The sequence below is a fragment of the Mytilus edulis genome, unplaced genomic scaffold (assembly GCF_963676685.1).
Source record: "Mytilus edulis unplaced genomic scaffold, xbMytEdul2.2 SCAFFOLD_291, whole genome shotgun sequence".
Lineage (NCBI taxonomy): Eukaryota > Metazoa > Mollusca > Bivalvia > Mytilida > Mytilidae > Mytilus > Mytilus edulis.
Window position 1 is genome coordinate 20,204 of NW_027268618.1, and position 17,616 is coordinate 37,819.

Here is a 17,616-nt window from a genome sequence, read left to right on the forward strand (position 1 = left end):
ACGCCATTTCTTTTGGTCAAGGTATCATTATTGTTACAGGATAATTCATCGGACTGTGATAGATTGACTCTGACACCATGTCTATAGGTCACAGTATCATTATTGTTACGGGATAAATCATCTGACTGTGATAGATTGACTCTTACACCATGTCTATAGGTCACAGTATCATTATTATTACGGGATTAATCATCTGTCTGTGATAAATTGACTCTGACACTATATCTATAGGCCACAGTACCATTATTGCTACAGAATAAATCACCTGACTGTGATAGATTGACTCTGACACCACGTGTATAGGCCACAGTGCCATTTTTGTTACAGGATAAATTTTCTGATGGTGATAGATTGACTATGACACCATGTCTATAGGCCACAGTACCATTTTTGTTACAGGATAAATCCTCTGACTGTCATAGATTGACTCTGACACTATGTCTATAGGTCAAAGTATCATTATTGTTACAGGATAAATCATCTGACTGTGATAGATTGATTCTGACACTATGTCTATAGGTCACAGTATCATTATTGTTACAGGATAAATCATCTGACTGTGATAGATTGACTCTGACACCATGTCTATAGGTCACAGTATCATTATTGTTACGGGATAAATAATCTGACTGTGATATATTGACTCTGACACCATGTCTTTAGGTCACAGTATCGTTATTATTACGGGATAAATCATCTGACTGTGATAGATTGACTCTGACACCATTTCTATTGGTCACAGTATCATTATTGTTATAGGATAAATCATCTGACTGTGATAGATTGTTTCTGACATCATGTCTATAGGTGACAGTATCATTATTGTTACAAGATAAATCATATGACTGTGACAGATTGACTCTGACACTATATCTATAGGCCACAGTACCATTATTGCTACAGAATAAATCACCTGACAGTGATAGATTGACTCTGACACCACGTGTATAGGCCACAGTGCCATTTTTGTTACAGGATAAATTTTCTGATGATGATAGATTGACTATGACACCATGTCTATAGGCCACAGTACCATTTTTGTTACAGGATAAATCCTCTGACTGTGATAGATTGACTCTGACACTATGTCTATAGGTCAAAGTATCATTATTGTTACAGGATAAATCATCTGACTGTGATAGATTGATTCTGACACTATGTCTATAGGTCACAGTATCATTATTGTTACAGGATAAATCATCTGACTGTGATAGATTGACTCTGACACCATGTCTATAGGTCACAGTATCATTATTGTTACGGGATAAATAATCTGACTGTGATATATTGACTCTGACACCATGTCTTTAGGTCACAGTATCGTTATTATTACGGGATAAATCATCTGACTGTGATAGATTGACTCTGACACCATTTCTATTGGTCACAGTATCATTATTGTTATAGGATAAATCATCTGACTGTGATAGATTGTTTCTGACATCATGTCTATAGGTGACAGTATCATTATTGTTACAAGATAAATCATATGACTGTGATAGATTGACTCTGAAACTGTGTCTATTGGCCACAGTACAACTAGTGGTACAGGATAAATCATCTTACTGTGATAGATTTACTCTGACGCCATTTTTATTGGTCAAGGTATCATTATTATTACAGGATAAATCATCTGACTGTGATAGACTGACTCTGACACCATGTCCATAGGTCAGAGTATCATTATTGTTACGGGATAAATAATCTGACTGTGATAGATTGACTCTGACACAATGTCTATAGGTCACAGTATGATTATTATTACGGGATAAATCATATGACAGTGATAGATTGACTCTGACACCATGTTTATAGGTCACAGTATCATTATTGTTACGGGATAAATCATCTGACTGTGATAGATTGACTCTGACACTATGTCTATTGGCCAAAGTACCACTAGTGGTACAGGATAAATCATCTGACTGTGACATATTTACTCTGACGCCATTTCTATTGGTCAAGGTATCATTATTGTTATAGGATAAATCATCTGACTGTGATAGATTGACTCTGACACCATGTCTATAGGTCACAGTATCATTATTGTTACGGGATAAATAATCTGACTGATAGCTCGACTCTGACACCATGTCTATAGGTCACAGTGTCATTATTATTACGGGATAAATCATCTGACTGTGATAGATTGACTCTGACACCATTTCTTTTGGTCAAGGTATCACTATTGTTACAGGATAAATCATCGGACTGTGATAGATTGATTCTGACAATATGTCTACAGGTCACAGTATCATTATTGTTATAGGATAAATCATCTGACTGTGATAGATTGATTCTGACACTATGTCTATAGGTCACATTATCATTATTGTTACAGGATAAATCATCTGACTGTGATAGATTGACTCTGACACTATGTCTATTGGCCAAAGTACCACTAGTGGTACAGGATAAATCATCTGACTGTGACATATTTACTCTGACGCCATTTCTATTGGTCAAGGTATCATTATTGTTATAGGATAAATCATCTGACTGTGATAGATTGACTCTGACACCATGTCTATAGGTCACAGTATCATTATTGTTACGGGATAAATAATCTGACTGATAGATCGACTCTGACACCATGTCTATAGGTCACAGTGTCATTATTATTACGGGATAAATCATCTGACTGTGATAGATTGACTCTGACACCATTTCTTTTGGTCAAGGTATCACTATTGTTACAGGATAAATCATCGGACTGTGATAGATTGATTCTGACAATATGTCTACAGGTCACAGTATCATTATTGTTATAGGATAAATCATCTGACTGTGATAGATTGATTCTGACACTATGTCTATAGGTCACATTATCATTATTGTTACAGGATAAATCATCTGACTGTGATAGATTGACTCTGACACCATGTCTATAGGTCACAGTATCATTATTGTTACGGGATAAATTATCTGACAGTGATAGATTGACTCTGACACCATGTTTATAGGTCACAGTATCATTATTGTTACGGGATAAATCATCTGACTGTGATAGATTGACTCTGACACTATGTCTATTGGCCAAAGTACCACTAGTGGTACAGGATAAATCATCTGACTGTGACATATTTACTCTGACGCCATTTCTATTGGTCAAGGTATCATTATTGTTATAGGATAAATCATCTGACTGTGATAGATTGACTCTGACACCATGTCTATAGGTCACAGTATCATTATTGTTACGGGATAAATAATCTGACTGATAGATCGACTCTGACACCATGTCTATAGGTCACAGTGTCATTATTATTACGGGATAAATCATCTGACTGTGATAGATTGACTCTGACACCATTTCTTTTGGTCAAGGTATCACTATTGTTACAGGATAAATCATCGGACTGTGATAGATTGATTCTGACAATATGTCTACAGGTCACAGTATCATTATTGTTATAGGATAAATCATCTGACTGTGATAGATTGATTCTGACACTATGTCTATAGGTCACATTATCATTATTGTTACAGGATAAATCATCTGACTGTGATAGATTGACTCTGACACTATGTCTATTGGCCAAAGTACCACTAGTGGTACAGGATAAATCATCTGACTGTGACATATTTACTCTGACGCCATTTCTATTGGTCAAGGTATCATTATTGTTATAGGATAAATCATCTGACTGTGATAGATTGACTCTGACACCATGTCTATAGGTCACAGTATCATTATTGTTACGGGATAAATAATCTGACTGATAGATCGACTCTGACACCATGTCTATAGGTCACAGTGTCATTATTATTACGGGATAAATCATCTGACTGTGATAGATTGACTCTGACACCATTTCTTTTGGTCAAGGTATCACTATTGTTACAGGATAAATCATCGGACTGTGATAGATTGATTCTGACAATATGTCTACAGGTCACAGTATCATTATTGTTATAGGATAAATCATCTGACTGTGATAGATTGATTCTGACACTATGTCTATAGGTCACATTATCATTATTGTTACAGGATAAATCATCTGACTGTGATAGATTGACTCTGACACCATGTCTATAGGTCACAGTATCATTATTGTTACGGGATAAATTATCTGACTGTGATAGATTGACTCTGACACCATGTCTATAGGTCACAGTATCGTTATTATTACGGGATAAATCATCTGACTGTGATAGATTGACTCTGACACCATTTCTATTGGTCACAGTATCATTATTGTTATAGGATAAATCATCTGGCTGTGATAGATTGTTTCTGACATCATGTCTATAGGTGACAGTATCATTATTGTTACAAGATAAATCATATGACTGTGATAGATTGACTCTGACACTGTGTCTATTGGCCACAGTACAACTAGTGGTACAGGATAAATCATCTGACTGTGATAGATTTACTCTGACGCCATTTCTATTGGTCAAGGTATCATTATTGTTACAGGATAAATCATCTGACTGTGATAGATTGACTCTGACACCATGTCCATAGGTCAGAGTATCATTATTGTTACGGGATAAATAATCTGACTGTGATAGATTGACTCTGACACAATGTCTATAGGTCACAGTATGATTATTATTACGGGATAAATTATCTGACAGTGATAGATTGACTCTGACACCATGTTTATAGGTCACAGTATCATTATTGTTACGGGATAAATCATCTGACTGTGATAGATTGACTCTGACACTATGTCTATTGGCCACAGTACAACTAGTGGTACAGGATAAATCATCTGACTGTGATAGATTTACTCTGACGCCATTTCTATTGGTCAAGGTATCATTATTGTTACAGGATAAATCATCTAACTGTGATAGATTGACTCTAACACCATGTCTATTGGTCACAGTATCATTATTGTTACGCGATAAATAATCTGACTGTGATAGATTCACTCTGAAACCATGTCTATAGGTCACAGTATCATTATTATTACGGGATAAATCAACTGACAGTGATAGATTGACTCAGACACCACGTCTATAGGCCACAGTACCATTTTTGTTACAGGATAAATCATCTGACTGTGATAGATGGACTCTGATACTATGTCTATACGTCACAGTATCATTATTGTTATAGGATAAATCATCTGACTGTGATAGATTGTTTCTGACATCATGTCTATAGGTGACAGTATCATTATTGTTACAAGATAAATCATATGACTGTGATAGATTGACTCTGACACTGTGTCTATTGGCCACAGTACAACTAGAGGTACAGGATAAATCATCTGACTGTGATAGATTTACTCTGACGCCATTTCTATTGGTCAAGGTATCATTATTGTTACAGGATAAATCATCTGACTGTGATAGATTGACTCTGACACCATGTCCATAGGTCAGAGTATCATTATTGTTACGGGATAAATAATCTGACTGTGATAGATTGACTCTGACACAATGTCTATAGGTCACAGTATGATTATTATTACGGGATAAATCATCTGACAGTGATAGATTGACTCTGACACCATGTTTATAGGTCACAGTGTCATTATTGTTACGGGATAAATCATCTGACTGTGATAGATTGACTCTGACACTATGTCTATTGGCCAAAGTACCACTAGTGGTACAGGATAAATCATCTGACTGTGACATATTTACTCTGACGCCATTTCTATTGGTCAAGGTATCATTATTGTTATAGGATAAATCATCTGACTGTGATAGATTGACTCTGACACCATGTCTATAGGTCACAGTATCATTATTGTTACGGGATAAATAATCTGACTGATAGATCGACTCTGACACCATGTCTATAGGTCACAGTGTCATTATTATTACGGGATAAATCATCTGACTGTGATAGATTGACTCTGACACCATTTCTTTTGGTCAAGGTATCACTATTGTTACAGGATAAATCATCGGACTGTGATAGATTGATTCTGACACTATGTCTACAGGTCACAGTATCATTATTGTTATAGGATAAATCATCTGACTGTGATAGATTGATTCTGACACTATGTCTATAGGTCACATTATCATTATTGTTACAGGATAAATCATCTGACTGTGATAGATTGACTCTGACACCATGTCTATAGGTCACAGTATCATTATTGTTACGGGATAAATAATCTGACTGTGATAGATTGACTCTGACACTATGTCTATTGGCCAAAGTACCACTAGTGGTACAGGATAAATCATCTGACTGTGACATATTTACTCTGACGCCATTTCTATTGGTCAAGGTATCATTATTGTTATAGGATAAATCATCTGACTGTGATAGATTGACTCTGACACCATGTATATAGGTCACAGTATCATTATTGTTACGGGATAAATAATCTGACTGATAGATCGACTCTGACACCATGTCTATAGGTCACAGTGTCATTATTATTACGGGATAAATCATCTGACTGTGATAGATTGACTCTGACACCATTTCTTTTGGTCAAGGTATCACTATTGTTACAGGATAAATCATCGGACTGTGATAGATTGATTCTGACACTATGTCTACAGGTCACAGTATCATTATTGTTATAGGATAAATCATCTGACTGTGATAGATTGATTCTGACACTATGTCTTTTGGCCACAGTATCACTAGTGGTACAGGATAAATCATCTGACTGTGATAGATTGACTCTGACGCCATTTCTATTGGTCAAGGTATCATTATTGTTACAGGATAAATCATCTGACTGTGATAGATTGACTCTGACACCATGTCTATAGGTCACAGTATTATTATTGTTACGGGATAAATAATGCATTTACGTTGGATAACTGTATATTGATTTGGGGTATGATCTTCATATCATATAAGAATAAGAATAAGAATAAGAATAATTTTATTGCATCATACACCCAAAAGAGGGTCAACGCAAAACAAACAAGTTCACAACATAAAGAACATAGACAATTATAGTCCAATGATAATCACAAGATAACAAAACAAATACAAATACATAATACTATCTAAAACATGAAATACATAGAAAAAATAAACGAAAAACAACAATCAAGTTTACAGGGTCAGAGTTTGATATATAAATATGCTATTGAGAATCTTACATTATTAATGGTCAATTATTATATTAAATTTAATCAATTCATTTGAAAGTTCACCTTTCAAATAAGTTCCCAAATGAACCCCGGAAATTTGTCTCCTGGTTTGATCTGCAATAACGTTTTGACGTCATATTTTAAATATTGTATATAAGTATAGGTCATTCTTTCTTAAATATTTATATAACTATAGGTACTGAATTTCAGTGAATGTTATATTAAAATGGGTACGTTTTTTGAGGCAAAAATGGCACACCCCTACCAAAAAAATATCGAAGTTAATACAACACATCTCAAACAATCTTTCATTTCTATAGTAAATCATTTTTTTTAAATTTCAGTTCTATAAGGGACTTACTTACTTTGAAAGCAAAGAAAGGGGACTGGGCACTGTGTGTTTGTTTTTTGTTGTATTTTGCTTAGATTTTGTTTTTTCGTTTTGTTTTTATTTATTTGATTTATTTGCTTATTTGCTGTTGTTATATTTTCATTTATCTTTTTTTAAGATTAAAAGTGCCGGAAAGAAGGAGGAGGTGGGGGGGGGTGTCATTCAGATTCTTGAAAAAAAAACTAATTTGTCCAGACAACGGCGACGACAAAGTATTTTTAAGTATCCTATATGACTGTCCATTTTCAATGGATAGTAACATGTAAAATTTAAAAGAAAATATATTTTTGAGATCTGAAAAATAAACCAGTTAAGACTTTTGTCGTGTTCTAAAAAAATGGTATTGCTAAAAATTACTAGGAAAATGAGAAGGCTTTCTTCATATGTAATCCCCGTTTCAGAATCCTTGGAATTGACCCAAAAGGGGTAAGAGAAACAAAATTCAAAATCATGCAGTTCAAAAGAAGGCTCGCAATATATTTGTTTAAATCTAATGAAGTGTACATTACATTTATGGATTTTTAGGGTCATCGGACGCAAAAATGAAAATTGAAATGTCAAAAATTCATACGCATTTAAACAACAAGCGTGTTACATATAATGACTCCTAAAGGACACCGTAATTAACACCCCTGAAGAAATCAGTAGAGGACTTTGCTATGCACTTCACGTTACCCGTAGCAAAATACTGAACATCCATTTTAAGTGAACTAAGATGATCATATTCTGTGAACTATAGACATTTTGGTATTAAATGAGACTCTAGTAGGGATCATCCTGCTTGCCCTACATTCTCAGTTTTAGATTTTAATAGATAGTTGCCAAATTTTATGCAGTGTTTCTCCAGCCAGTGGAGGAATTTACAGAACAACAACACCCCCAGAAAGGATACGTTACAGGTCAGACATTTTAAAAGTTTTTGTTGTCTTATTTTGGTTTTCATTTTTTTTTTTATTAAATTTGACTATATACTGCACAATTATTGTAAAAAAAACACAGCAAAAGCGTACTTGGTATGTCCTACGTGGAGATTGTAAGTTCTCGTTGATGTTACAAGAAACAGTAAAATCATAAAAAAAACCGTCAGATCATAGATTTATTATCTATGTTCAGATTTACTGATTACTCGAATTCATGTCAATTTTTTCATGCAAGTGGCTCTCCGTACGAACAATTCATACGGCGAGTCCCAGGGCTCCTAGTACGAACTGCCATATAGATGAAACGTATACGAATTTCCAAATTTCGGTCTTGGAATAAATCCCGTGAATGGTGCATTGACTTTGACCCAAAAAAATCATTATGTCGAAATATAAAATCATTCAATTGATAGACTAGCCTGATGTTTAGTGACTATATGGACATGTATCCTACAAAATTTTAGATGAAAATGCCAAACACACTAAGAATACGCAAACATCTTAACTGACGATGGCTGGTTATTGTTAAAAGAATTGATGATTCAGAATAAGGAGCATCATGAATGGGATTGTTTTGCTTGTAAACAAAAACTTGGTGTTAAGGAAACTCTGGCATGTGATTGCTGTCTAGAGTGGCACCATCTGCAAATGTGTCCATCTGAAATGTGTGCCCAAACAAACGTATTGGATCTGTAAATCTTGTAAGTAGTTTCATGCGTTTAAGGCAAAATACAGATTTGAACTTAATATATTTAAATGTAAATTATATGTCTATTGTAACATTGAAATTAAATTTCCTACTTCCATGAACCCCATAGTACGTAAGTTCAATGATGGCTGATAATTATTTTAAGTAATTTATATTTCTTATTTGATATGAGCATGTTTATATTGATTCTATATTCATTATGTTTCCTTCTATTTCTCTCATTGCATGAATTTGTTTTCATTTTAAGTCATGTTTAAAATTTATTGACTGTTTTACATTTTATTTAAAATTGTTAAAGACATTTTAATCTGTGGCTCTATGTGGATTCTGCATATTTTAAGTATTTGATTTTAACTGGGATCAATATAAAACGATTGGGATTTGAATCTCTCAGTATTTCTATGATACAACAGTAAATTTTCTACGTCGTGTCTCAAACTTTCACCTATAACTTTTGATTTACTCATCATAAAATTATTCTAAAAATTATGCAGGGAAGCTGATTTATTACTGATTTGCAAGATTAAATTTTCTTTCGCATAACAATAAAATCCTAATTTTAGAAAAATAATAAAGGCATGAGGGGTAGTTTTCTTGTGAAAAGAGGTCGTAAAAATGTCAAGAAACCTTCCAATAAACAATTGAAGTTATCGATGATTAACGAGCGGCGGAATACTAGAAATCAAGAAAATTGCGTAACTTTAACTGGTTAGTTTACCTGTTAAATTCCACACTACTATTATGAAATTTAACCTGGATAAAGCTCTTAATATTGGCTTTGTAACCATATAAAATTTATGCAGGTGAGAATATTTACAGTGTGATTTTAGTTTTACTGACGTGACCCCACTAACGGAAATTTACATCAAATTTTTGGGGTTCAAAAACTGAACTTTTCATTATATATTTTTGAACTAAATATTCAACTAAATTTAAAGAAAAATATATCATAGGATGCCTCGAAGTTTCCTCTTTTCAGTCATATAATTTTAAAGTATGAAATATTTTTGGGAAAAATAGAGTGTTCCCAAATTCACGCCTACCAATCTCTCTCATTCACCACCAAATGTGATGCAAAGAAATTAATGAGAGAGACACCCGGTGCTGAATGAGAGAGATAAATTTTAGATCAATTAGAGGTAAGTACGTAAATTAAGACCCCTTATTCAATTTGTTTTAAAAATCAGAGAATGCTATTCTGTGGCAAATTCATTTCTCTATACGTTGGTATTCATTGCTTGCATGTAAACACAAAACTGACAACGTAAGACGTTTTCTCCTACAAACATGTCAATGGAAATACAAGAAAAAAAGTCAAACAATTGTCCAGAAATCAATGTTAATCTAATCTTATCTTACCAATTTCACTGTTGTAGAAAGTTTACCAGCAAGGTATCACTACCATGTCATATCAAGTGTCAGACTCTATCCGTTTTCTCTCAATCATTCTTTGAAGTTAGTGGTGATGCATGAGAACTAGTGGTGATGCAGGAGAAAAGTGGTGGTGCATGAGAGGACAATAAATTTCTTTATGCTTATATCAAAGTGTTCGACAATTATCATGTGAAATGACTGTTTCAAGTTTCAGTTATTCATCAAAACCTGAAATTGTCTTTCTGGGGACCTTAATTATCATGTTTACCTGGTTCAGTCGACATTGCGAAAGCAATGCGATGTCTGCCTTTTTGATTTTCTCTATTTTCTGATAATAAAGTTACCATTTTCATGTAATTTATCAAAATAGAGGAAGATTACCAAGAGCAATTTTTGTCCGTCCCGCCTGCAACAAAAGTCATGAAGGCGAGACGTAGCGCTCCTTAATTTCGTCGTCGTCGTCGGCGTTGTGATGATCAACATCTGGTACACCCTGTGTTTAAATTCCTTTAAACATTAATAACTTAATCAAATCATTATGAAATCATTTGAAATTTAGACAGTGACTTTATGTTGAGGAGGCACTATCTATAACAATATTTTGAGAGAAAAAAAAGTTTTATTTTTTTTTCTGAATTTTATTGGCAAATGGACAGTATGTTGCACATCATATTTTGTACACGCTATGGTTAAAAAAAATTTCAAACATCAATGACTTCATCAAATCTTAATCAAATCATTTGAAACTTGGATAGCAGCTTCTTCATGATCAAGAGATATAGCATGTTTCAAAACTAAATTTTGAGAAAAAAAAAAAGATTTTCTTTCTGAATTTCACTGGTAATTGGAATAAGTTTTTTGCACTTTACATTTAGGTTCAGTCTGTAGTTAAAGTTCTTTAAACATCGTTTACTTTATCGGCATGTCTCTTTGGAATTCCTTCTAAATTGGATCGAGGCACCTTTATGATCAAGAAATTGTACCTAAAAATATTTATCTATTTTTCCACAATGTACTGATAAATGGACTTAGGTTTGTTTTTTTTTTTAATTTTTTTTTTTTTGCATTTCACATTAAAGGGTAGTGTATTGTTAAAGTTTTTAATTATCAATATTTATATCAAACCTTCATGAAACTAACTGAAACTAGTACCAAAGCTTTTAGTGATAAAAGTACAGTGTTTTTATCAAAATTTAACAACAATATAGATTTTTCCAAAATTGATTGATAATAAGACTTATTTTTTGTCAATTTACATTCTGGTACAGTCTGTTGTAAATCTTTCCGTCATCAGAGACTCTTATTAAGTATTATGAGGTGGGGAACATTTTTCTTCAGGACAGTTTTTGAAGATCAACAAATTAAGAGTTACATGTTATCACTGATTCCATGGAACCTTAACGAATTTTTATAGTATGGATTTATTTTTCCAAAGGCCACATCTGTCTAACCCCTCGCATGCATATGCACCAGTTCAAAGGCAGGAAAATATTGGCCATGGGTACATTTAGTAGTTCTATTTTGTATGTTTGTTGATGTTGTGACAAACTAATGTGTTATACTGTTCGATATATATTTTTTTTAAATCTTGTCGGGGTCATTCAGAGCTTGATACCCTGTTGAAAAACTTGAGGTGACCACAGTGAATTTGTGTCTTGTATTATGACCGTTTTTTATTCATGCCTATGCCGTTCTAAGCCAAGTCACCATTCATGCAAAAGTTACCTTTATCAATGAGCAAATTTGAAAATACTGATCATATACACCATTGGAAAAATAAAACCATATTATAAAAAACACTCCAGGTATTCTTCCTCTATTTTTACAAATTGAGATGCAAATGGTAAAGTTATACCGAAAATAGAGAAAAATCAAAAAGGCAGACACCGCATTGCTTTTGCAATGTCGACTGATTCAGGTAAACATGATAATTAAGGTCTCCAGAAAGACGATTTCAGGTTTTGATGTATAACTGAAACTTGAAACAGTCATTTCACGTGATAGTATAGAGAAATGAATTTGCCACAGAATAGCATTCTCTGATTTTTAAAACAATTTGAGTAAGAGGTTTTAATTTACACACTTACCTCTAATTGATCTAAAATGTATCTCTCTCATTCAGCTCCGGATGTCTCTCTCATTAATTTCTTTGCATCACATTTGGTGGTGAATGAGAGAGATTGGTAGGCGTGAAATTGCGTCATGAAGTGAAAAATTCTGCGGTAGATTTCTATAAAAACAAAAATTACCCAACTTTTAGAGCAAAATTTCTGTACTTTGGAATAAAACTCTCTGTCAAAAAACTATATCATCCCATGCAGGAATCTTTTCTCTTTAAAATTTTCGGATTAATCAGATGAAGCATTTTTGAGTTACTGTACGACATTCAAGAAATATGGCATTTTTTTAAAAATCAAAGTCCCATAACTCTGGACACATCGCAAAATTGGAAAAAAAAAGGTAACCAGACATTACCAATTCCAGCCTAATTTTAAAATTTCAGTTCAATTGGATGAAGCATTTTTGAATTCATGAACGACATACAAGAATAAAGAGCTTGGCCGAGTGCACCATGATATGACCGCAATGATCGACAAGTGTTGACACACTTCTAAAGTGGACACAATAATATGTTTGACACAGTAATTTGCTGGACACAGAAATTTCATTAGTACTAAAAAGCACCACTTTGGCCCTTAATAGGTTGGAAAAACTGCAAGTCCTAGCTAAAATTCTCTGTTGGAAATTTCATAAGGACTCTAAAGAAAAAAAAAACCTTTGAAATTGGACGAGAAATAAAAAAGTTTGTTTTTTGGGATTGAGCACCACTTTGGCCCCAAATAGCTCGGAAACGGTACAAGCTACGTTAAATCCTTCGAGACTCTATCAGTGCAGAAGTTCATAAGGAAAACAATGAAAAAATCAAAATGAAAATAAGATGAAAAATAAAAATTTCATGAAAAAAAAAGAGAAGTCCGTTTTAGCCCCTTTTAGCTCTGAACCCTTAAGTCCTAGCTCAGATCTGTAAAAATTCACTTATTTTCTATGATACTCTTTGATCTCACCAATCTTAGTATTTACAATTACGTGTATTTCATTTCTCAAACAAAATCTTCATATTAAGTAGTGTTGTCAAATTGAACAATTATGCCTAACCGGTTAACCGAATAATCGTTCGACCGATTAACCGGTTAACCGGTAGTTACGTTGATGTTCAAAGTCTTATACAAAGTACTTCACGAATGACTGGTTTTATGATACAATAAATTGACATTTATCCCAGGGTATTATAACACAATAATGCAAACACTAACACAATTAGGATTTCAATATGTAATAAATTACAAAAAAAACAAATTTATAAGTATGTACATTTAGAAAGAACGAAAGAAGAGTTATTCACATTTTTCCTCGGGTACATAGTTTTTATTCAGGAATATTATCTGGTCGATCACAGAGGAAGATAGTCGATTTCTCAGTTTAGTAACAATGAGACCCGCGCATGAAAAGATTCGTTCTGACGGAACAGAGGTAGCAGGAATACTTAAATATTGTCTAGCTAACACAAAGAGTCTGGGGAATTTACAATTATTTTCTTTCCACCACTCGAGTGGGTTTGAATCTTGCACAGCACGCTCCTTGATGTATAAGGACATTTCCGATTCATCTTGAAAGGACGTATCTTCGTCGGTGTCAAACAAAAGAAAGTCCAAAGATCGTTGGACTCTTTGTTTCTTGGCTGGTTGCTTGTCAACTTCAGTTCCAAGGTTTTTTTATGACGTTTTAACTGCGGGCTTTAATGGCACATCGTCTAACTTGGACTCTAACATTTCAATGGCGACTTTTTTTTGTTCTGGGGAGAAAAAGTTAAGTGTTCTATGCCTCGGATCAAGTAAGGACGCTAAAGCATGCTGTGTAGATGCAGTTTCAATGTCATACGGTTTAAAGCAGGTGATGAGTTCTTCTGAAATACTTGCTTTCATTTTATGCGCAAGAGCACTATCCTCTTCAGAGTTTTTTAGGTGTTTTTTTAAGAGTCCGTTGACAATAGGAAGCATTACAGAGGCTGATACGTCCTTTTCCAGACACATGTATGTTGTAACATGAGACATTTGCTTCAATACTGCGGAAATTTCAACCAGATAATCCCACTCATGATCTTTGAGAAGCATATGTGTGTCACATTTCTTAGTAACAGTTGTATCTAGCATTACATCCGTAATAACTCTGCGTTGTTCACATAGGCGTTCAATCATTAGCTGAGTCGAATTCCATCTCGTAACTACGTCTTGTATAAGTTCGTTCTGTCTTAGTCCGAACAACTTTTGTCTTTTCCTCATTTCTGCAGTTATTGTAGTTGAATGCTTGAAATGTCCCACTAACTTACGAGCACGTGAAGTAAGTTTGGCAATAGCGGGTATTTCCAAGCATGGTTTAATGCAAAGCTGAATGGTATGACCAAAGCATCTCATATCGTCAAAGTCACATTTCTCTGATGCACAATTCATGTTCCTAGCATTGTCATGTACAGAACTCACAATTTTACCGTCCAATTCAAACTCTGAAATTGTAGATTTCAGTCGTTCAGCAAGATTTTCGCCTGTATGGCGTTCAGGCATTTCACGAGTAACAAGCACATTTGACTGTAAATTCCAGTCTTTGTCAACGTGATGTTCTGGACTGTTAAAAAGCTTTTTGTAGCATTCGATGTCCATGTATCAGAAGTAAGGGATACGCTGTCAATGAGATTTAACTCTTTAATCAAACTCTCTTTTTTGTCACTATATGACTTTTCTATTCTGGATTTTATAGTATTTCTAGACGGAATTTTAAATTCTGGAGCTATTATCGACATAAGTTTTGAAAATCCTTTTCCCTCAACAATGCGAATGGGTAGGTAATCCAATATAATCATATCCACTATTGAATTTGTTATTAGTTCAGATTGAGTAGACGAAAATCTTCTAGATTTGGGTGTCTGAACAAAGTCTAAAACCGATGACTGCTTAACTTTCTCAGGCGTTTCAGAAAAGTCATTGGGATGCTTTAACTTCAGATGATTCAGCATATTACTTGTACCACCAGTATAGACTAATTCCATTTCACATAGTTTGCATTTCACTATTTTGGAGTCAGCATTACGTTTAAAAAAAGACCAAGCCTTAGATGACGGAGGTGGCATATTTACATGTACGCACACACAATATAAAGTCAAAGTGAAGAAATAAACTAAATCGTAAAATTTATTCAGCATGTTCAGCTTACAACTGTTCAAAATAAACTTAATATGCTAATTATGTTTACATTATACTTGCCCGGAGCTGACAGACAAGTTGTCTATGTGCTAATTAAGTAATAAAATTTAAATGTTTTCAAGGTTAACAAGATTAATCAATAAACTGAACAATTGATCTGTCTAATCAAGTACCAATCAATTCGTACAATCATTTCACATTATTTACTAATGATTTCAGTACACATTTACATCAATTTTATTAAAATTTTAAAAAGGTCCGGTTAACCGGTAAGCGTTTTTGGTATTCGGTATTCGGTCGTTCGACCGGTTAACCGTTGACAACACTAATATTAAGTGATCAATGACTTGTTTGTAGAGCTTTTATTGCTGATCATTTTTGCAATTTTTAATTTTTTTTTTATCTATTAAAACTTATTAGATAATAGCCAAAAACATTAAAATTGGCCAAAAATAGTCTTTTATATGCAATAACCCCTATGCGGGGGCCATCCGACAATTTTAACTCAAAAGTAACTAAGGTAGATCTTGTCAATCTGAACATTTGTCACCCTGTCAGATTTTCTCAATCTGTTACAGTTTCCAAGATGGCAGTTAATATTTGCATTTTACCCCTATGTTCTATTTTTAGCCTTGGCAGCCATGTTGGTTGTCCGGCAGAAATGTCGTTCACAACATTTAAACTAGTTACCCTAAGGATGATTGTGGCCAAGTTTGGTTCCATTTTGGCTTGGCAGTTTCAGAGAAGAAGATCTTTGAAAAAGTTAAAGGACTGACGATGACAGACGACGACGGACGCCAAGTGATAGAAATAGCTCACTTGGCCCTTTAGGTCAGGTGAGCTTAAAACTAGAAATTTATATACCTATAAATTTGCTTCCATTTGGTCTCATCAGTCAGGGTAGGAATCAAATTCATGGTTTCAAGAAATATCTATATCATCTGACTTTCCCTGAGACCTTCCTGGTTCTAAAAGTTAGTACATAATTGTTAATGTACATAACTATTCCAAACTTGAGCTTTTAATTTTTTAAAAATCATCAATTTTTATTTTCATTTCAAAAATTGTATTCAGAGGATATTTAATATTTGACAACAAATAAAAATAAATAATTCTAAGTTTAATTTAAACTGAACCAGGAAAGTTTCGACCTGCCAGTTAAGCATTAGGACATGCAAGTATTTACATATATATATGAACATAAATACAATAAAAATTTGATGCCTGAAAACTGTAGAAGCAAGACAAAATACTCTACCAACTGAGGATTACCCCATACAATTTAGCTAATCTATTGGGAGTCCTCAAAACAAAATTATATACATAAAATAATATACAAAAAGGTGAGTTGACCAAAGAAATAAAAAACAATACCTTATACACAACAAACAAGCAAGTAAAATGTCATATGAAACAAGTATTAACTATTATATTAATTTTACACAGTATTTTCAGAAAATTTCCAAATCTTCAACTGTCCATGTTTTATGGGTGAACAGAACTTCAGCTGATAATGTGATTAAACTTTTGTCGTATACATCCTTTGTATAGTGTAATTCATTAGTTTGAAGTGCAGATTTTGAATATTCTATAGGAAAAGTATGATTTAAGGCGTATAATACAAGCATATCAATAACAATATAGACTAGCTACATCCCTTTTTGATATTTATCCCATGGCTTTTTTTCAAGATGCACTTTATATTTTCTTATCAAGTTAGTTATAAGAATAGAGGATGTGGTATGATTGTCAATGAGACAGTCATCTGGAAAGGTTCCAAGTACAAATAAAAATTTATCTACAGGTTACCGTACGGCTTTCAACAATGGACAAGAATCCACAACATAAAGTAAGCTGTAAAAAGCCCCTAAACAAGAAAATGTGACACAATTCAAGATAACAACAAACCTTTATAAATTTAGATTTACCTTTATAAAT

General features: G+C 33.7%; 1 protein-coding gene across 1 annotated transcript; it reads right to left on the reverse strand.

The window, feature by feature from the left end:
- Positions 1-14,196: 14,196 nt before the first annotated feature.
- Positions 14,197-15,138, reverse strand: LOC139508008 (E3 SUMO-protein ligase ZBED1-like). The gene has a single exon (XM_071295890.1). It carries the CDS (start codon positions 15,136-15,138, stop codon positions 14,197-14,199), a length of 942 nt encoding a protein of 313 aa, XP_071151991.1.
- Positions 15,139-17,616: the final 2,478 nt, after the last annotated feature.

Bases quoted from the DNA above. Each gene is read 5' to 3' on its own strand.
- LOC139508008 (XM_071295890.1), bottom strand. From the start codon at position 15,138: ATGGACATCGAATGCTACAAAAAGCTTTTTAACAGTCCAGAACATCAC.